At 36.5% G+C, this 23565-nt stretch overlaps 1 protein-coding gene across 3 annotated transcripts in view; it reads left to right on the top strand.

The window, feature by feature from the left end:
* The window catches only part of PLCL2 (phospholipase C like 2), a 100006-nt gene that overhangs the window by 41278 nt on the left and 35163 nt on the right, over positions 1-23565 (top strand). For all 3 annotated transcript variants that reach the window (XR_014580088.1, XM_083825113.1, XM_083825114.1), the window contains 2 exons: positions 16796-19282; positions 22723-22926. Coding sequence is in view for 2 of the 3 variants with exons in the window: in XM_083825113.1 (XP_083681239.1) it covers positions 16796-19282; positions 22723-22926 (2691 nt within the window). In the remaining variant the exon portion in view is untranslated. The remainder of the gene's footprint in view (positions 1-16795; positions 19283-22722; positions 22927-23565) is intronic.

The following is a 23565-nucleotide window of genomic DNA, read 5'->3' as shown; positions in this document are numbered from 1 at the left end:
ATTCAGCCGACTATCCACCAATACTCCCAGGTCCTTCTCGGCCAGGCAGCTTTCCAGCCACTCATCTCCCAGCCTGTAGCTCTGCTTGGGGTTGTTGCAGCCCAGGTGCAGGACCCGGCACTTGGCCTTGTTGAACTTCATGCAGTTGACCTCAGCCCATCGCTCCAGCCTATCCAGATCCTCCTGCAGAGCCTTCCTGCCCTCGAGCAGATCGACACACGCACTTAGCTTGGTGTCATCTGCAAACTTACTGAGGGTGCACTGGACGCCCTCATCCAGATCATCGATAAAGATATTAAAGAGGACCGGCCCCAGTACCGAGCCCTGGGGGACTCCACTAGTGACCGGCCTCCAACCAGATTTGACTCCATTCACCACAACTCTCTGGGCCCGGCCATCCAGCCAGTTTCTAACCCAGCGAAGCGTACGCCAGTCCAAGCCCCGAGCAGCCAGTTTCTCGAGGAGAATGTTGTGGGGAACGGTGTCAAAAGCCTTACTGAGGTCAAGGTAGACCACGTCCACAGCAGTTGTTTCCTGTTCCTACAAGTTCAAACGGCTAAAATAAGGAAGTGTACCTTAGGCTGCAGAAATAAGTGTTCCATCAAAGATTTTTTTTAAACAATGTTGTCCCTTAATGATTATTATTAAAACCTTTATCTTATTGATAACAGCACTTTTGCATGTAATTCTGTGTTTAGTTTCTTAAAGTCATTGACAACATGGAAAGTACTTCAGATGGATACACAGCAAAGAAAACTGCAGTTACCAACGACTTCTAATAATCTATTTTTTACTAGTATTTTCCTATCATTACTATTATTACAAGTCTTTCTTCTTACTAATGTGCTTTTTAATTTTTTAAAAAAGATAATCATTTATTTGTTTCTCCCTGTTCTTCCTTTGTTCCACAAGTGTTTGAAAGCGTTTTTAAACAGTTTTGCCCTAAAAGTATTCTATAATAGTATGTTTTTTAGTTCTCCAAAAAGATCTGATCTAGAACTATCCTAAAGAGGAAGGAAAATTCTAGTAGCTAAGTTGTATTTGTCCTTGTTGACAGTTAAAGAACCAAAGCGGGAGTCTCTTTATATTGAGAGGTATTTTTTCCAGCCATGCATGACAGCTTACATAATATGATGCTCCAGTTACACGGATAGGACATTAGCACCCCTTGTTCTTAGATAAGCCATTAACATCCCACATCTGGGAAAAGAGCCTACTTCTCAGCTACCTCTTTGCTACCAACTAACAAAATATTTCTGTAAAATGATTTTTAAAACTCTATTTTGATGACTCAAGGCAGGAAAGCCTAGTCGACAGAAATCTGTATTTTCAGTACGTGTTGGTGCTTTGTGCGCTGTCCAGTTCGTAACGTAGCAGGCAGCTGCGTTCCAGGAGCGGAGAGCACCGTGCCTGGGGCAATTCACCTCTATAGTTCTCTACGTATTGTTCAAATATACCGAAGTGTACTGAATTGCCTGAAGCCGCTATGACAGTGAATGTTTGTCCTTTTGGTTTGGTTTTCTATCCATTTAATTGTTTAAATTTAAAAACCATTAAATATGGGGAGAAATCCATTTCAGTGTTGGAATTCCTCTGTATAAATTTAACTGCATTCAGTTAGGAAAATGGGGTGTATACTACAGACTAGAGGCATAAGAGAAGCCAAAAGGATTGTTTTAGTATGTAAGAAAAGTAAAATTGGACCATGTCATGAATCTGGATCTTATCATATCTAAAGAATCTTTACCGTATTGAGTCAAGATGTACAGGGAAAAAAAAACAACAAACAACAACAAAAACCCGACTGATCCTTTAAAATAAAATTGCTAATAATGTGTTAATTTCTTCATGTTACTTGTCATATGGCCAGACACAGTTATCTGAATGTGCCATACATTTTAGACTAAACAGTGTTTTTGGCCTTTGTGCCCTCTTTGCTCTATCACTTCTGGAGCAAAGATCAAGAAAAAAAATTGTAAAACTTTTAACTTCAAAGTGAATTCATAGATGAATTGCTATTTTATGTGCAAAAAGAAGCACTTTTTTTGGTATCCTATATTTGGTAAATGGTTGAAACAGGGTTGGAGCATAGAACAAGATACTGAAATGAGGTTTCAGCGTACATTATATGAGAAGTTACCACACATCAGTGAAATAGTTGCTACTTATTGTTTGTTCTTTCCTTCTAAACTATACTGACAGTCAAAATCCTGTGATAAAAAAGATTGGCCAGCCAGCTCCTTCATTTTTTATTTTATTTTAGTACTTGAATGGTTGCCTTTATTCTCAGGGTTCAAATAAAAGTACTAATACTGAGGTCTTGTCTCACATTGGCTGGATTTATTGGTATAGGTGACAGGAGGGGCAGCTCTATTTTTAGGGAGGATGAGAAATCTCACAGCAGGCTTCTTTTGCTGGCATAATTTAACTATTGAGAGGAGTAAGCTTGGTATCCGTTTGCAGATCTAGTTGTGTCCATTCTAGTACTTTTTTGGGTACACAGGTGTCATTGACACCTGGGATTTTCTTTATGTTTCTGTCCACTCTACAGGCAAACTTTCAAATGTAATCTAAATATACTCGCTACCACATATTGATTACATATGCTTTATGTATGAAAGTGGTTACTGTGATTTATTTTCAGTTCTGATTAACAATATTAGTCTTCTATCAATGAAGCAGGAAAGTAAAACATTTTTTTGCACGCATTCTTCAATGCTGAAGAGGAATGTTCAATTCATACATAATTTTGACATAGTGAAATACAAATTAATGAAATGTAAAATATGTTTGAATTCGTAATATGTCAAATATTGAAAGTTTTTTAAAATCAATACAACAAAATAGAGGATAAACAGTTGAATGTAGGAAGCTGGGAAAGTAAGGCAGAAGACATTTTAGAATGGAAGAGCTCTAGTTTCTGATAAACAAGAACAAAATATCTCCTCATCACAAAGTCACTTAAGCGCTGTAAGGCTGCATTATGGGCAGTTGCAAGGTTGAGATAAGGAAAATGAATATAGTTTCCAAAAATTATTTAAATTCTTCATCCTTCTCTTGACCAACCAAAGGCATGCTTGTTTTTTCCAAATGGTTTAAGCAGATGGGCTGTCATGTGGGACACAGACCTGGTCTCAGAAGGCAGGGATATCCCTCAGACTGTAAGCAGAATCAGTGGAGGCCTTTGTTTCACAGGGAGAAGACAGTAATTAAACCTGAAGTAATTGAATGGGGAAATTGTTTTGCTTCTGTGATTGGATTTCGGTTTTTGATACTGTTTGAGTAAAATTTTATACTCTACGATGTAACTTCTTGAGCATTTGTGATATGTAGAGTATTCAGAATGCTACATGAGGTTTATTGAGATACCATATGTGAATATTTTAATGAAAGATTGATGATATTTCCCTAGTATGTCATAGTGATTTAAAAAATAGAGTACTATTTTCCTAGTAATTATCTTCTCCTCTGCAGAACACAATTACGGTATTACCTATTTTCATCATTGCTGATACCAAGTGGTTAACTATAATGAGCTCTGAAAATTCAAACTAGAATTATTTTACCTGCCATATTATGCTAAAGTCTGAGTGCATACTGGATCCGTAGCCCTCCTCCGCATCTAGAAGGTTTATAACTTTATTCTAAGATTTTTGAAATTCATGCAGACTTTCTCATCTTCCCAAGTGCTAGAATTCTAACCCACACTGAGAATTTGTGTTAAGATCATGAGCTGCTTGCTAAGATGCATCTGTTATACATGGGATTTCAGAAATCATTGGCTTCAGGGTATTTGCTCTTGAATCTTGCATCCTTTAACTGCTTGAAACTGTAGCATGCTGCAGTGATGTTTATTCATTATTCCTCTCCACATACACTTGTAGCAAACTATTCAAAAAAAAAAAACAAACGCTGTTGAAATGGCAAAAGTCTGGAGAAAACTGTTACACCTGGTAATTTATGTGTTTAATTGCAATTGGCTGGTAAAACACACGGATTACTTAGTAAGTTTGCTTTGTCAAAATTATAAGCATTTATATAAATTTAAAATCTAAAGAATGCCTTGCTTATTGTTTGTTGGCTTAGGATAAACAAATGCTTTATAGTATTTGTTTTTTGCAGTCTCTCATGTCTCTTTCTGTTACAGACATCTTGTATTAAATATTTATAGTTCTCTGTTCTTTTCTAAGTGATTGTAACTTATGAATAATTAAAGAACAGAGTTAAGGGGGAAAAAGACATTGATGTAATGTTCAAAATGAGAATTTCCCATAATTATTCAACAACTGGGAATTACGTACAACTGAAAATCAATGAGGAGAACACAAAGAAGCAGCAGTATCTGATTAGCAAAGGCACTTGGGTTTGCGTCTTCTCTGCTTGTGTGATGACTGAGCAATGGTAACCTTAAGAATTTGACAAAAAATATTAGAATTCTGTGTCTTAAAAATAGACTGTTAATTATCTCTGTTCAATTATCATTTTCTTCTAAGTAATGTGACTGAAGTAGCAACTTGAAGAATTTGCAAGACAATCTTCCTCTGTTTAGCAAGTAGTATGTTTTAAAAAGTTTCAAGTTTTATAATTAATTTAATACTGGCTTATGTACATGAACTGTTCATGTCATTGAAGAGTTAATATTGGTAATGGTCACTCTCTTCTCTGACAAAAAGTAGCCCGAGTTGCCTCAAACCACAGAAGCAGAATAATAGAGCTTGTGAAGTTCCAGCTCTTTCTTTAGAATTACCTTATGAAATTTGTCCAATTAACATTAGTCAAGAAGCTGGTCTGAAGACACTGTTCATCAATCACTACAATGAAGCAAATCAGTTGAAGAATAGGAAGCTGTAGGGCAGAAATAATGATGATTTTTAGAAGAAAAACAGTCTACATTTTATTCCTCTTCAACTTGAGTGTGGTACTTGGATGAAGTAACCCTTAAGGAATAATTTTACTTACCTTTTTTATCTTGGAAAACACCGAGTGACAGGAAGGGACACGAAAAAGACACCAAGAGCTTTCCAGGATAGCAGATGACACTTGGATTGAAATTTGGACAAAATGTATGAATTGGCAGTACAGGTAGATATGAATGTTTTGCCAAATGAGTGAAAGGGAAATGGTGTGATTTAGTCCATAATCTTGTGCTGAGTGGTACAGTGGGATGAGATGTATGGGTGCATGAAAAAGTTCAGCCCTTTCAATTACATTACTGTGACATGGTCAATCTGCTGTACGTTTTTGTGAGCGTAAGTTTTTGACAAGTAAGGGAATATCATGTGGTCTATGTAACAGCAGAGCAGAGGCAGCATACTCTTCTGCTGTATGACTAAATCAGTAGTTTATAAGAAACACTATTTTTGCTTGTTGGCTACATTTGCAGCATTGAAAAAACATGAATCTTGCCTGCGTGGAGTAACATGTTCTTTTCCATAATATTTTCTACTTATTATTTAGATTGATGTAACTTAAATTGTATCATAAAGTAGGTAATGGTGATGGCACTCTAAGATACACACTTGACAAACTACTTTTTGTCAGGTGGCTTATCCTAATGTCTTCCTTATCCCTGGGTGACATACAGAACATGGGAACCTGAAGAAATAGAATGGTGATGTTCATAAAATGAAACGTAATGCAGTTAATTGCAATTAATTTGTTCGGTATAGTTCTTTTTCTACTCCTTAACTTCTGAATTCAAAGGAAATGGAGTACAATTATCTATTGTTATATCTAAAATAAAGGTGATTTTATGGAAAAAAAAAAGTGCAGAAAGGCTTTAGCACTCCAGCTCTCACTGAAAATAATTTCCCTCTTGGGATTGAAAATGACCTTCAGCGTGACCCCTCAGAAGGATTTCCTCCTTGTGTTCTTCAATTCTACCATTTTAAATTATAACAGGGCGTAGAATATACCATACTATATAACATGCAATCATGTTACTTTTAGTAATTAAAACTTAGATTCTTCACAGATAGTTTAATTAAGTTGTTCGTAACTGATTCAACACTTTCCTTAATTTGTGAACAGAGGACTGCCACCTCTATCTTCATTTTTCAAAACATCTTCAGTGAGTCTTGGTTTTTTGCACCATTGCCAAAGTTTCTGAAGCCTCACATAATACATCTTCGTTTGTTCGGAAGTAATGTAAAAGCAGTAATCTTTAACTTTTGATCAACACATTGTGTTTGCACATATCTGCACAGAAATTTCCTTGTGGGTTGTGAATCAGATAGGATAGTATCTGAGCCTGCTAGGTAGGAAAGTTGGTTAAAAAACAGCAACAAAACACCAAAAAAAACCACCCAACAACAACAGCAACAACAAAAACCGCATCTGTGATAAACTTTGGTAAAGATGCTGGCGAGGCATTACCAACAGGAGTAGGAAGGGATGGGGGATTGAGCCAATGCTCTCACAAGCACCTCTGGCTGGTCCTCCTTCGTTTTCCTCTCTGACGCTCAAGAGGAGCAGCGAAGAGAGGTGAGGTGCCTTTCTGCAGAGCCTGTGCTTTATCCGAAATCACAGAAATCTTAAATGTGAGTATTGTGTTATCTTTGTAAGTCACCAACTTTCTGCATTTTTGCCTTAAACTGTGAAGCCTGACAGCTGTTACAGAAGTTACTTATTTTGCCAATTCAAGCAAATTGTTGTTTATGCCTGAAACAAGAAACTGAAAAATGCTGTGCTTTCTAGCGGCAGAACTGACTTGCAGCTATGAATACTTGAAAAATCTGAGATTCATCTGCAGAATGATTGCTCTGCTATTCTGCATATTAAATCTTGTCGACAGGTCTTGGTTAAAGTGTTCATGAAAAAGAATCTTAGCTGTATTATTGGGTATTTAAAACATAGAAGAACTGAAAGTGAAACCCCTCAGATCTTAAATTGTTGTGCATGTGTGCAGGAAGAGTGTCTTGTTTTTTTAAAGGATGACAGCAAAGACTCAGGGGCTTCTTCATTCGTGAGTCTTATTGAACCCTGTTGAGCCAGCTTGCTCAATAGATTCCTCCAGTATATTCATGTGAGTGCCAATTTTGTCATCTTCAGTTATTCTTGAAGCTAAAAGCATCTAGAAACTATTATTCCTTTTCCTGATCATCAATGTCTGAAAAAATAAATGCTTATAACAAACATCCGTTTTGATATAGTACTTTAAATGGTCTGTTTGCCATATTTTAAGTGTAATTTCTTCTTAGATGAGACATTAGGAGACTGAAATACTTTCTAATTAATTGACTGGGGCTTTCGTTTTCATGCCATTAAGTCATTTTTAACAGCTTTCTGTCAACGTAGTTTCCTCTATCACAGTTTAGGACTGAACATTACATGTACCTGGCTTTCATAAATAATTATAGTAGTTTACGTGAGTTGGGTTAAAATATTGTTTGTCTGGATCCAAAATGTACATGCTTTGCTTTTACTGAGTTTGTGAAAACTGGATTCCTGTTTTGCTCCATTGGAGGTGCTACCCAGAAACCTGAACTGTAACTGATTCAATGAATTAAAACTTAGGCTTTCATGCCAAGCATAACTCAGTCTTTGGCTCTCTCAGTGCTCACGGCAGTGTAGGCAGTTTCCTTTGATGCTTCTTATTTATTTTCTTTTGAGATCAGACTTTTCTTCCCTTTCCCCTTCTCACCAGTGTTGCAAGTTAACCTCTGAAACCAAATGACCCTTTATTTTAACACCGTAAATATGTGCTTACTGGATGTTCTTACATATGAAAGAATGCCTCAGTGGTGTTTGAATGTCATTTTTACTACCATATTTTAATATTCAGATATAATATTCTCATTATGTATATTACTTTATAAATGGAGCCATGTTTCTCTGAGTTACAGCAGTTGCTGCTTAAAGGCAAACACGCTTGGCAGCATAAAATTTCAGAATGGAGATTTAGTTGTTACAGCTGATTTTTTAAATTTGTAAATGCTACCAGTCAAAATCAAACATAGCATAAGTAGTTACAACTTTATTTTCAGCAGAGTAAGCAATATCAAACTGTTTGCTTTCTTTTGAGAAACATATGGAATGGATTTATGTGTGCTGAATTAATATATATTGAAATACCACTTTGATTTAATGTTTTGTTTTTAAAAAGCTAATTCATGGATCCTCAAGAGATCAGGCATACATTTTGCTGCTAAATACACATCCTTACGAAGAGATGGCTGAACTATTTTGGTACGAAGTCTTTGTTGTGGTTAAAACTGAGGATCAGAATTAAAACTTCAAAACGCCTGTTGAAAACTGGGAGGAACAGGAGTGCTCAGTGTAATCACTGTTCTGTCATTTAACTGAAAAACCTTTACAGGGTAAGCTGTAATCACTTTTCTAGTTCTCTATATAGAACTCACCAATACGACTTGCAGTACCAACAGTTACCAATATTTAACATTTCAAAACACAAAATGTGCTCACGCTGCTATAGCTGGACTGACCTGGAGTTAGGATGTTCACCTACCCTGCTCAGCCTGTGTCAGCTTTAAGACCTGCGGGAGAAGAACAAGTGCCAGCACGTGTGTGTGTGAGCGTTTCGGGGATCTTTGAGGATGAAGTGTCTTCCTCCTAGCAGCATTTCACAGCGAGCTCCCTGGTGACATGCTGGTGACACGCATCTGAATGTTGAAGAACCTAAGAATACATAAGACAGCAGCACAAAAAAAAAAAACAAAACAAAAAACGTATACTTCTGATGAGCTGATGGAATGACTAACAAAACTGTTCTGTAAGAAGTTTTCCAAGGAAATCCTTAGCCTAGACTTCGTTTGCAAAACCATATCCTGTTATTTTCCTGCTCATCACAGTCGGTCTTTAACAGAGTTAAATCGTCTGCTCTAGAGGAAACTAGGGCAATGCAGGCTACCATTCTTCTCTGCACTCTCTAATAGATAGTGTAGTAGGGATCTCTCTCACATAATATATAATATAATCATAATTTTCTGGTGTCCCATTTTCTGGGAGTGAAGCAGAACTAAATGAGCCACAGGAGCCCTGAGAGCCTCAATTCTGTTATTTTATGGTGGTGAGGTTCGTTCTTTCTCATGCCTTGCCTTTATATTCATTAGGTTTATGAGATTTTTGATGTCCATTCTGTGTGGTGGACCAAGATGAGAGATTTTGTTTTCCCTGATGACTCGACGTTATGTTATCGTGTCTTGTAGGATCTCATTTCAACTGAACAGTTTCAAATGCATTAATTTTAACCAAATTAATTTCTTGATAAGTGTGATTCTGTTCTTCGCTTCCATTTTTAATCAATTCTCTCTTTCTAGTTGTTACTTTGATCCAGCTCTGATACTTAAATGTTCACATGGCAAATTGTTTCAGCTCACTAAAACTGCAGAAAACTAATTCAACAAAAAAAAAAGTTTTTTTTTTTGTTTCCAGAGCTAGTGAGGTGAATTCATACACTGTATGTCAGACAAGCACTGATGCTGGCCTAAGGAGCTGGGGTGGAGAGAAAGAAGGTGCAGCTGGGGCAGGATGAGGAAGAGACAGGGCAGAAAAAATTAATTTGGGGTTTGAAGAAGGAATACCAACACTGGGTGAGACATAACCTCCCCTTCTTGTTGGTGTTAAGCTGTTGGCTTAGCTGTAATAATCTGAATATAGATCACTTTTGTTTGAAGATTGAACTAAGATTTCCTTCAATAATAGATTTCCTTTAGTAATAGAAGACAAAAATATAATGATTTGTTACTTGTTCAGCTGATCTTCTTTTTTTTCTTTGCCTCTCATTGTTGCTTCTAACATTGCGTACTGGGTCCAGCTGGGGTCAACCCACCACATGCTGAAAAAATATAGTTCTCTTAAAAGACTTCTGCAAACAGCAGCTATGACATGAATGCAAGTTTGGAAAAATATTTAAATGCTGAGCTCAAATATAGTGATTCACAATGAGTGGGAGGCCCAGTGTTTTCAAAATAGCTGATGTTTTGTCTCCCCCCAAATGCCTGTTATTTCAGTTGAACATTCTTTACTTTGTCTTAAATACAACTGTTGAGTGCTGTGTGCCATTAAGCAGGAGCTACAATTCAATTCAGAAGCTATTGTACTCGATGTGAATTAATATATGTTGTTTCTGAAGTGTTTGGGATTCTGTTAGCTGAACTGTTAATTACTTGGAGAGTTTTTTCTTATTTTGATTTTCACATGCTCTGCAAGCTTTAGACAGCTGTGTTAAAGCACTATAACGTGCTTACGTTTTAACTTGAAAATAGTACTAAATATACAGTAGTCTTACAGGCTTATGAAAAAAACCTTTTGGAGCCTGATCAAAGATTCTTGTTTCAGCTAAATTTGGATTTAGAATATGCCTTTACATTTCCATCGAATTTTTCTTAGGCTATAGTTTTTAAACATTCCTAAACTTCTTGGTGTGAACCAGTTTAAAAACAGAATTTATATAATCTCAAATACAAAAAAAGGCTATCAGAAGTCATAGCATGCATTTACTAAAATGGCATTTTTGTACATTTCTTATACTGGGCAAGTAAAACACATACATACATCTATTCATGGAAGTTATGGATTATGTATATATATAATGTCAAAAAGCTTTAGCTAGTGCCTCAAAGGAGATGTGTTGTTTCAGCAAAACTAAGCACATGTGTCCTTTATACTGGAGAACTCCCAATGAATAAAATTTTAGTCTGCTTTGGTCTGTAGACATGCTTGGAAGAAGTGCTGCTCTCATATTTTTCAATTAAATGTAGTTTAATTCATTGGCTTGTTTTTATATGCTTTTTTTCTATACTGTTAAAACTAATTCATGACCTCACTTGGTCCAGTGCCATTAATTTGTATGCCTGATTGTGTGTGATGTTTAGCTTTTTATCACTTTCAAAAAGGAATTCCTTGTGGTTTTAATCGTATAATCATCAATAAAATGAAAAAGTAATTCTGTATATTTTTCATTTGGAAAAGATAGAATGCCATGCCCCATTGCCTTCATCAGAACCAGAATTTTAAACCAGGGATAAGGAACACTGTAACTTAAAACCAAAACAATTTAACTGTAATTTTCAAATAAACTTTCCTTTTTCCTTCATGCTATTTATGTAAGTATTTGTAGATGTGGTCCATATTTCAGATGAGTTTCAGGGGAATATTGTTGGCCTGCAATAAGGTGGAAGCATTAACTTGAGAAGATACATACATAATTTTAACATAAGTATTTTACATTAGTTACCTTTACATCAGCACTATCACATTTGGAAACAGAAAATACACCTCTCACTTTTTCTCTAACTGTATGTAACTTTTAAAATCAGTGCTAGATTTTGTGTAACAGAGGTGTAAAGTTTCTGATTTTAGTTGCCAGTTCCTTTTTTTCCTTCTTTATCTACTGACTCTCACACACAAAAACTTCCTTAGCTTCTTTTATAATGCTCCATGTTATGTTCTGGAATGAGCTGGCAGCTGTACATAGGCAATCAATACATAATAATGATTTATTTTTTGTGTGTTTGCAAAAATAAATGAGTATGTTTATTATTGCCATATTGGTTGAAGAATCTTTTTTGAAGAAAACTCTAAATATTTTTGCAATGAAAAGAGAAGGATAATATGAAACCGATGTTGTATTTGTAACTGATGTGCTGTCTATGACTGTATTTATATCTCTAAAACCACAGGCGAAAACTTAGAAAAGAATGAATTACTGATATTATATTTCTTATTAAAGTGCATGTAGAAATTGAATGTTTCAAAATATTGCCTTAAATACTTGTGGGTTTTCGTTTAAATATATGTAGCCATATATAGACACACCTGTGTGCATCCTCTAGTATAAATAAGATCTATAAAATTCAGAGTTTTCTGCTTTGCACGGTTCTGAAGAAAAATGCTTAGAAATCTTAAATAAGCAAAGCTTCTATTTATTTATTTGTTAAGCTAACCACTTCCTGAGATAGGCTTATATTACAGGCTAGGTGATTTTGCAATTGCTGCTGAATTGCATTTGAAGAAGACGGGCAGTTTTCACACTCGAATGGGCCACTTAAGCATCACATAAGCTATAAAAACAAGCCATCAATGAGTTATATAAAATGTGCGAAGAGCAGTTACCCTGTATGTTCATTGTGAAGATCATTAGATTCTCTGTTCCTATCATAAAGTGATGAATTGTGGTGAAACTGTTAGTATAGATTTCATTAAACTACTTCTATAGCAGCTTATATGCTAGATGACATGAAATAATAGTGTGATTTAAAACAAAACAAAAACAAACCGGCAAACCCTGCCATGGCCTGTGTTCTCACCTGCTCATGTGTAATTGTTCAGAATATTGCCATGACACTGACCCTCAGATTCACAAACATTTCACTTTATTCAGAACTTATATGCAAAAAAATGTTTTGTGTCAAAGCTGTCTAGACACTGTAAGCGCTTGCAGTCATGTTACTACTCTTGTATGTACATTGCCATCTCTGCGAGGCTGAATGGCTCGGCATCTGAGCCTGTTTGGGATTAATTAACTAGGCATTTGGGGGACCGCGGCTCCTGAACACTCTGTGCTGTCAGTGCCACAGCGTGCAGGGGTTTCTTCACATGCTGTCGAAGCTCAGCCACAGTCAAAAAGCCTGCAGGGAGATGCGGGGTTTGAGTGCAAGGTGGCTTGTGCTGGCTTCCATGTATTCGCTTGGTTGGCAGAGCACTCACTTGCGCAGAGTGCTTGGGCTCCAGTCCCTCCTGCCTGAGGATTTTCAGACCTGCAGCTCCTCGTGTGCTGGGCGAATGGTCTCAAGACTGGGATGGAGCTGCCTTCTGTGCTTCTGCTGAACTGCTGGCGCATAACCACAAAAGGAAACGTGTGGGTGAAGCATAAACAAGGGAGGTGGCCATTCCTCCCTGTGTGCGGTGTTCTGGTCCCGACTGCACCGGCTGCTCGTACAGTTAGCTTCTGGAGTCACCAAGTGAGGTGTTTGTAGAGTATTGATACCAGGAACTTTCACTTCCCGGACGAGTGCTCTAAAAATGTGTCATTCTACCACTTCCTCTTAGCATTGTTTCTTCTCTGTACCAGAAGGAGTAGCATGCATATAGTAGCGGCCTATATGCAGACAGAGGCCTTCATCTTCAAATCCCAGGTAGCATAACTACCACATCAAAACCACAGGTAGCTGCGTGAGTTGTGGGGAGCTGGGATCGCAGACACCCCCCTCAGAAGCCAGCAGTGGGATGTGAGGATCCTTCCGAGCGGCCTGGTGCTCCCTTGGAGCTCCGGCTGCAGGCCCCTCATCTCCCACCCTGTGCAGGTTGGGGGCTGCCTTGGCGCTGTAAATTTCACTCCAAAATGTTTTAAATGGTGCTGTACTGAGCAACACCTGAACTTCTGGCTAATTCTTTTTTTGTAAGTTGTGCTTTCGTAGTCACATAAGCAGTTCTTTGTTTCTACCATGAGAGAAATAATAACAATAAAAGTTACCATGGAGAGACTCTTTAAACAAGAGTCTCTTCCCAGTGTGCGCTTTTAAGCCTTTTTCTCCTGTTGTCTCTAAGTGCCATAGATGTCAGCTGGGGTTATTTCTGGCTTTTAAACTGCTGGATGCTTTGCTTTCTGTAGGCACAACTCCTGGATAAACTAAACTCTTTGTGCTGTTTCTTGTACCAGTTTTATCTGTGGTCTGCTCTGTGTCTCAAAATTTGGTGCAGGTGACAATGGATGTGGCACGTGTTTTTGGAGATGTATTGGTGCTGTGGTTGTTCTGGTTTCGATGGACAGAATTATGCATCCACAGTCTAGAGGCAGTCTCACTTTGAGCATCCTGAAAAGTATTGAGCACACTGCAAGTCCTGTGAATGCTGAGCAGTCACTCCTGTGTTTTCAGAAAAGTGCAGTTTGCTGATCTGTCAGGCTTTATGATTTCAGTCAGACCTAAGGCCATGAGAGACCAGATCCAGTTCATGAATGCCACCCCACTTTCAATGAGAAATACGGCACGTCATATAGCAGAATATGTCTCCTTTTTCATGCCAGACTGTATCTCCGAGGCTCACAAACCTGTTAAATACAGTGTATGCACACACTATGCAATTGCATTTTCAGCTTACGAGTGAGAGTTTGTTTCTCTTTGGACAGTCTTTTATTTGGTGGATAGTTCTGGGCAGTGTCTCAGGGAAAATATCCTTTAAATTCTTTTGTTTATGCAGATTGATTGTGACTGTCATGTTTCTGTTAGGACAGGGACTCGCACAAGTGACTAGCTCAGAATCATTGACCTCTGGAGAAGCAAAAGCTTATGATCAGTGTTCTTGAGCTCAGAGCTGTGTGAATCTCTGCAGTGTATTTTAAAATCTGTTTTCACGGTCATCACATTCAGAGAGTGCCATCAGGCTTTCCCAAGTGGGGAAATTGCTTTGCCCTGCAGAAATGTAGAATACTGTTAAAGTGGCCTCAAATTTGTCTAGCAGGCAAGCAAAGTAGTCTTACAGGTAGTAGATTGAATTATTTCTCTAACACACATATGCAAACCCCAATTCAGTCTTTAGGAAACAATGTGTGGGAATGGGTTTTCATTGAGATAGACCTATTTAGATCAGATGGCATCAAGAAATAGCACATTTTTTTCCCCCTTTCCATTTGGTGTCTTGGATCAGACACAATCCTCATCATAGAGAAGGGCGTAGACCTTCCTTCTGTTTGAAAGTACTGATCATGGTCAAGCAAGAAAATACTTCCCAAGCCTTGATGTTTCTTGTATCAGGGTGTTATCCTTCATCTCTCACTGAAGGGTTCAGGTATGATACTGGTGACTGAGAAATCTGGAACACTATGCAGTTTCAGCATACTTCATTCCAAGGCCTAAAATACTGGACAGGAACTTCATTGATCATTTCTATGGAGCTGTCCTTTTCTATTTCTTAGGTTAACTATGTAGATGAGGTAGGCTTAAATAGAACTAAAACTTTTGTAAACAAAAATAGAATTTGTAGTTTTTTTTTTAAATTAAGGAAACTTGCCTTTGTCTGAAAGCATTCTTAATGCCCAAATTACATGTAATGAGATTCCAAGGGTCAGTCCTGTGCGATATCCATTGCAGGGGTTTGGTCTGGAGTTAGAAATAAAACAATCCTTTGTAGGGTTCTTAATTTTTACTAGACTCTCCAGAAGTTGCCTGAAGCAGATTCTGCTGGCATTAAAGGTGCGGAAATCATATGTTGATTAATTTTTCCAAACGTGGAACCACAAATACTAAGTTTACTTTACTAATCATTGTTTTCAATGACAAGCTTTTCAATGCTTATGAATTAAATTATAAAAACAGAATTGTACAGTTTTAATTCAATGAAATAAAACATCCAGTATACGTGACCTGAACTGGAAATGCATTCTCTCTTGAATCGTTTTTATTTGAACATCTGTTCAGCATTGTAGTCATTAAAAGTTTTCTTTTCCTCCCCTTTCTGCCATATAAGTGATGCTAATTTGCACTGGAACATACTTCAAGTGGAAAACTATTAGAGGGAAAATCAATGTTCCTGTTGTACAAATCTGGAAAAGTCATTTTTTGAGCGAAACTGGAATATAAGAACATTTCTAAATAGGGTATCTATCATAAAAAGATTATTTCATGAAAATATTTCAGACTAAAAGTCAGTTGGAGTTTCTTCTCAGTACATACAACCTTTAAAAAATCGCAGCATTTTTTATTATGAAAAGAGATGCAGATAATGGAAACAAACAGTTTTAAGTTCTGTTCTTTCTCAAGAATTTGATTATACTTAAATGATGTGTTATTGACTTACTTGCACTTGTTTGAATCAATGTAAACAGCAGATAGAACGAGCTAAATGACATTATTTTCCTTCTTCATTTTTTGTTTGTTTAACGGCTTATATATTCAGTTTTCTACGAAGGTTTTTCTAGTAGACTAAGGACTCAGGGTTCTTCCATTGTTTTAAGAGCAAAGGCGAACCACTTTTGCTTCCCTTCCTGACCAGGTCTTGCATTTTCCATTCAAGTTCTTTCTAAGGATGTGCATCATCTTTGGAACTGGTTAACCTTCAGTCCTCTCAGACAGTTCCCTCCTGAGTCACTGTCATATTTCCTGAAATTCAGAATGTAGAGTGAATTATCTGCTCCAGTCGTTTCACTTGTGTAGCAGTGTAGCTTGTTAAGACTAATGTGGATATTTTTCTAATATGGGGGTGGGATGCATGTGACAGTGCTCTAGACAGTCTGTGGGAAGAACATGGATGGGTGCAGTAGAGGATGGAGCTAAGCATGTTTAGTGCTATTATGTCTGTATGCTTAGATTAGCACCACGTCCTATTAATTTTATGTAGTCAGATGTATATTGTTTCTTTGGTGTTCATGAGGACCCTGTTGGCATGGTGTTAAACCATTGTATTGTGTACTAACAAAGTTCTGCAAGTATCTGTATGACTATGTGAGGACTAAGAAGAAAGGTTATTTCTTACTGTCTTGGCTGTAGAACCTACTATATATTTCAATAGGTTATTATTTATAAAATAACATGTATATATACAGAATTATTATTTCATTAGCATTTAAAACTTGCTTTGTTTGATTTTGTGTTAATGAAAAATATTAAAAAAAAAGACCCTGGAAAATCATGTCTATACAGAAGAGCAAACACTAAGCCATTATTAATATTTTCATTTGTGATGATTCCAATAAAAATTTCCAGCTTACTGGTCATCACACATGGTAGATGTTTTTGAACTACTTTATGAACTTTCATCTGTAAGTTAGCACCTATTTCAATATTGAGCAAAATCTTATTGATATATGTTTTCTTTTCTTCCCCCCCTTGTTTACCAGGATGGTACGAAACAAAAACGAGAACGGAAAAAGACTGTGTCGTTTAGCAGTATGCCAACTGAGAAGAAGATCAGCAGTGCAAGTGACTGTATAAATGCGATGGTTGAAGGCTCTGAGCTCAAAAAGATTCGATCCAACTCTAGGGTGTATCACCGATACTTCCTTTTAGATGCGGATATGCAATCTCTACGCTGGGAACCTTCAAAAAAGGATTCTGAAAAAGCAAAGATTGATATTAAATCAATCAAAGAAGTAAGAACAGGAAAAAATACAGATATTTTTCGCAGCAATGGAATATATGACCAGATATCAGAAGACTGTGCATTTTCAATTATATATGGAGAAAACTACGAGTCACTAGATCTTGTTGCTAACTCAGCAGATATTGCAAATGTTTGGGTTACTGGCTTAAGATACCTGATTTCTTATGGAAAACATACTTTAGATATGATAGAAAGTACTCAAGATAATATGCGGACTTCATGGCTTTCACAAATGTTCAGTGAATCAGATGTAGATAATTTGGGACATATACCCCTCTGTACCGCTGTGCAGTTTATAAAAGACTTAAATCCTGGTTTGAAAACAAATAAAATTGAACTAAAATTCAAGGAGTTACATAGATCAAAGGAAAAAACTGGTACTGAAGTAACAAAAGAAGAGTTTATTGAAGTTTTTCATGAGCTTTGTACCCGACCTGAAATCTATTTCCTCTTGGTTCAGTTTTCAAGCAATAAAGAATTCCTAGATACCAAGGACCTTATGATGTTTTTAGAAGCAGAACAGGGTATGGCACATGTCACGGAAGAAATAAGCCTTGAAATTATTCAGAAATATGAGCCAGCCAAAGAGGGCCAGGAAAAGGGTTGGCTGTCTATAGATGGGTTTACAAATTACCTTACTTCACCAGACTGCCACATATTTGATCCAGAACATAAAAAAGTTTGTCAAGACATGAAACAGCCGTTATCTCATTATTTTATAAATTCATCTCATAATACATACTTGATAGAGGATCAGTTTCGAGGGCCTTCTGATATCACAGGTTATATTCGCGCTCTTAAAATGGGTTGTCGAAGTGTTGAACTGGATGTATGGGATGGTCCAGATAACGAGCCTGTGATTTACACAGGCCATACAATGACGTCACAGATTGTCTTCCGTAGTGTGATTGACATTATTAACAAGTATGCATTTTTTGCTTCAGAATATCCTCTTATTTTGTGTTTAGAAAATCATTGTTCTATTAAGCAGCAGAAAGTGATGGTACAACACATGAAGAAAATTTTGGGGGACAAACTACATACACAGTCTCCAAACGTTGAAGACTCTTATCTTCCATCACCAGAATCACTTAAAGGGAAAATACTAATTAAAGCAAAGAAGCTTTCCTCTAATTGTTCTGGACTAGAGGGAGATGTTACAGATGAAGATGAAGGAGCAGAAATGTCACAGAGAGTGGGGAAAGAGGGTGTAGAACAACAAAACTCTTTGACTGGGAAACGATTTCAGCTCTGCAAAGAGCTCTCCGAGTTGGTAAGCATATGTAAATCAGTTCAGTTCAAAGAGTTTCAAGTTTCATTTCAGCTCCAGAAGTACTGGGAAGTGTGCTCATTTAATGAAGTGCTTGCTAGCAAATATGCCAATGAAAACCCAGGGGACTTTGTAAATTATAACAAACGTTTTCTTGCCAGAGTTTTTCCCAGTCCTATGAGGATTGACTCCAGTAACATGAATCCCCAGGATTTTTGGAAATGTGGTTGTCAGATAGTAGCCATGAACTTTCAAACGCCTGGCCTAATGATGGATCTTAACATCGGTTGGTTTCGACAAAATGGAAATTGTGGCTATGTCCTTCGTCCTGCTATCATGAGAGAAGAAGTATCCTTCTTTAGCGCAAATACAAAAGACACTGTGCCTGGAGTCTCACCTCAGCTGCTTCATATTAAAATCATTAGTGGGCAAAACTTTCCTAAACCCAAAGGATCAGGTGCCAAAGGTGATGTTGTAGATCCTTACGTCTATGTTGAAATACATGGAATCCCTGCAGACTGTGCAGAGCAAAGGACAAAAACTATGCACCAGAATGGGGATAATCCAATTTTTGATGAAAGTTTTGAATTTCAAATAAATTTACCAGAACTAGCAATGGTGCGTTTTGTAGTACTGGATGATGATTACATTGGGGATGAGTTTATCGGGCAATACACTATTCCCTTTGAGTGTCTACAGACTGGTTATCGGCATGTTCCTCTGCAGTCTTTAACTGGTGAGATGTTGGCACATGCTTCCTTGTTCGTGCATGTGGCCATTACTAATCGAAGGGGTGGTGGGAAACCTCATAAGCGGGGCCTCTCTGTGAGGAAGGGCAAGAAATCAAGGGAGTATGCTTCTGTGAGAACATTGTGGATTAAAACAATAGATGAAGTGTTCAAGAATGCTCTCCAACCTATACGGGATGCCACGGATTTGAGAGAAAATATGCAGGTACAGTTTTTATGATGAATTTTTTAGTACTTTGTGTGTGTTTTTGTATTACGATGCATACGTAATACTTGTTTAGAGTCTTACTGCATTTTGTAACATGTTAATCAAGTCTAATGCTGAACAGCTTAAAAAACTGTTTATAGTAGAGCAACCTTTTAGGTGTTACCATCTATTGATGTTAACTTTCGATTCATAGACATATTTTGTTGCATGTGAACTGGAAATACTATTCCGGTGTTAGGCCTGTTGACCAGTCCTATGTCTTTAAAGGAATGTTAGATATACACTAGAGGAAAGTATAGCAAGATTTTAGCTTTAGAAAATAAATAGAAATGTAGGAGGAAGAAATCGCTGATAGAAAAATAATATATTCTGTATTTAAAAAAATTATCATACATGAGGGTATGTTTAGCACAGTTTTACTGAGGTTTTATTTTTTCTCATTCCCAATAGAAAGCAATATTTTCAGAAAAGTCATTTGCATTCCTTGATTCTTCCTAGCAACATTATATTAGAACTACATGGAATTAGATGGAAGGTATTAGAAGGCATTCGCTTAAGATTAGAAGAAATTACCTTACTTTATAGGTCATGTATATTAAACACATTGAATTTAAGGAAAAAATTCCAACTGAGGTGCTTGTTTTTGTTGAACCCAAGAGATCTCACTTCAAAAGTGCTATTTTTGGAGATTCTAATAAAGATTCCAGGGAAATAAGCCCTTTTTAGATCTAGATTAAAGAGGGCTGTAAAGTCGTATTGCATTTAGTAAAGCTTTTAACCATTTACAGACTTCCAATGGAATACCAGTGAGCAGTAAAATTCAGCATCATCATTTCAAATTAAGTGACCTATTAAATTGTCTTACATAATGTTAAGGGGAAACTGGTTAAGGAAATGTCTGAGACTTGATTCTGAATTTGAAAGGCACATCAATGTAGATAAATTTTCTTCATGAATAATATTATATTGAAGAGATCTTAATAGTAGTACAGTTTTAAAATTAATTTCTTTTCTTTTGAAAGAAGACATGGGTTCAGCATTATGAATCTCCTCCATTCTACTTGATATATCAAATTACTGAATTAAGAAATTATTAAAAAAAGCAAGGGGGGGATATTTCGATTTCTAAAACTGTTAACATATTGCAGGCAAGGTATTGAATAAGCTTTACCTGTAGCTCATCTATTGAAGTTTTTAGAATTATGTCATTTAACAGATATTGTATTTTATGATGGCTTTCAAGAAGGAGCTGGATCTAAGATTTGGAGAAACAGTGAAAACATGCAGGGTCTGTAGCTACTTTAAACTCGTTACTGCATGTCCTGTATTGTTTTCCAGAACTGCTATAATTTTGAGCAGTCTTTGCAGTATGATTTCTTTGAACATGAGATTTTGGAAGATATTTTATGAATTTCATTCTCTCAGTTTGAAAGTTGTGCTATCAACTACATTCATTATTATCATATCTCAAAGTGCTATCACAAAGATATTTTAGGTACATGTGCAAATATTAATTTTGCATAGCTTTACTGATAGCTTATATAATGTGCACAATTTAAACACTGCATAATTGAAGGCTAATAAAAATAAGTAAAACACTAAAAATATATACCAGCTTATGTCAGGGAATGTTAATTTTGTTTATTTTTTTACTGCATAAATTTTGAGTTACAAATTATGATTTTTATGATACAGAAGTACATAATGTCCTCACAAGACAGATTCTAAGAAGCAAATTTAAATATAGACTGGAAGAGAAAAAAAAGTGTAGAGCAGTGAGTTTAAAGCATTCTCTAAATCCCTATATTCATAGGAAGCCTTTTTTCATCTTTGTTATGTACTGTATTTCTATGTCAAAAGTTGATGTTGTAACTTGTTATGTGGTCATCACTGATAAAAGTATACCATCAGTGATGAAACTGGACGTGATGTTGCATGTTTAACTTCCTTGACAGTGGGGCATAGTCTCTGAATATAGGGTTAGAAGTCCAAAGGCAAGAGTTACAGCCCTATCTTTGTCCTGCCTGCCGGCAGGTAACGTGCTTTTTCCTTGTGTTTGCGCCTACCTCTCTGTAAAATTGTTGTTCGTAATGACTTACCCATGGTGTTTATCTCATACAAAATCAGCTTGAATAGACTTCCTAATGTCTTTCTTTTCAACTATGGAATTGTTGTATCATTAAGATGTAGTCTGGTTATTAGAAGTTTGTGTTTGCTGGACATTTACTAGATGCTACTGAACATTTACTGAACTGCACTGTAAGTGGCTGTAATAGATATAATTGAGATACTCACATAACTTTGCATGAATATTCTGTACGTAGATATTTTGAAGTCTGTTTTGTGTATTTTGTCTTGTAAAAAGAGAGCAAAATACTTCACATTTGATTCCTGTTAATGGTTCCCGTTAAAACCTTGATTCCATTAAGAATTCCATTAAGAGCATTTGTCTCTCAAGAAAGTTTGTCCAAAAACGAGCCAGCAGGATGGAAAGTGGTTTGATGAAAACAAAAATCTGTGTCCTAAATACTGGTCAGATACCCTACATGGGTTAGATATTAGAGAAAGGAGCACTGAGCACATTTGTAACTTAAATATACCATATTTTTGTGTTTGTTTCTTGCAGGAAAACAAACTCCAGACCTGCGAGAGATCACCAGCTCCCACTTGGTACAAAAATCCTAAATTCATTACAGTGCTGAGAACATTCCCATCATGGAATTTCAGTGGCTGCTTGGAGTCACATTGTATTTCCAATATTGGAAATTTTCCTCAAGTTTGAATACACACTTATATTCCACCATATTGGATACAAAAATATAACTATAATAAATTTGGGGCAAAGGTACAAAATTGGTATTTGTATAAAAGTACCTTAAAAATTCACTTAAGTGTGATTCTGTGATAGGAGTGACATCAGTAGTGGAGTGCTGGGTTTGTGACTCACACCAAATGGGAGCCAGCAGATCCGCAGCACGTCTGGATGATAGTTCAGGTATGTTTAAAGTTACAAATGGGCTGAATTCCTCCTTCCACTTCACTTGGCTTATTTGCAACATTCAGCATCTAATAGATTGTTTCTCTTGCTGGCATTTTAAAAGCTACTTTGAAATATCTTTCAGATTTTTTTCGAAATAGATAACCAGTATGTTTTAGAATGCATTTATTTGTATGTTTGATTTTAGTAGTCATATAGACCACACATACTTGTTTTAAACAGATTTTTGCTGTAGCAGGTATTGCATTCAGTTTGAATTTTTAACACTTCTGGTAAAATACATGTGTAATATTGACTGCTTTGGAAAACTGCCAATTCTTCAAGGAAAAGCTGTGTACGTTGTAGCTCGGCTATTACAGTGAGGTATATTAACTTGAAAGAATAAGAAATTAAAATTCATATGTTGCTGTAAAGGAAACTCTTTCTTTCCTTTTTGCAGAATGCAGTAGTGTCATTCAAAGAATTATGTGGCCTCTCTCCTGTAGCAAATCTTATGCAGTGCATTTTGGCAGTGTCTACGCGCTTGGTCGGGCCTGATAATACACCCTTGGTAGTACTGAATCTCAATGATCAGTATCCGACTATGGAGCTCCAAGGGATTGTTCCAGAGGTCTTGAAAAAGATCGTAACAGCATATGACATGGTGAGTAGTCCTTTGTGGTTATTTTATAGGCTATCTGAAAGACTTTCTTCTTAGAATGTACAGTACCATGCCAGTTTTGGAGGGTCATTTTAACGTATGACTTCCTATTTCATGCATCATTACATGTGCTTGAAAGTTACTCCCATGAATGTACAGCAACGGGTAGTGTTTTCATATCAGGTAAAACAGAGAGATTAATATACTGCATGCAAATACAAATGTTTGTACACTTCAGAAGGCAAAGTGATTATAATCAAGAGGATGTAACATGAAGAGGATGTATTAATTTACCTGTTTTGCAGTAACTTGAAGCTGTCTGCATATCTGTAAACCTCTTAAAATTATTTTCTACTTTCCATTTTCATTTTGTGGACATTCATTTCTTTTATTGTTGACAGTGTAGAGAGAAAACTGTGAGGAAATGCTTTTAGGAACTGTAGCTTTAAAAGCAACTTGAAGTGTTGAAATCTGCACATGCCTTTTCATTTTCCTTTGCTATATCTTTCTCATAGATTGCATTTAATTAGCCATTTTTATATCTGTAATCAACTATAATGTTAATTTCAGCCCTTATATTCAGTAAATATGTAAATTGTGTCTTTAGAAACTGGAAATTAAACATTTTACGAGAAGGAAAGA

This window comes from Anser anser (assembly GCF_964211835.1).
Source record: "Anser anser genome assembly, chromosome: 2".
In the NCBI taxonomy this organism is placed as follows: domain Eukaryota; kingdom Metazoa; phylum Chordata; class Aves; order Anseriformes; family Anatidae; genus Anser; species Anser anser.
The sequence above is the reverse complement of the archived record's forward strand: the minus strand, read 5'-3'. Positions and strand labels throughout refer to the sequence as shown.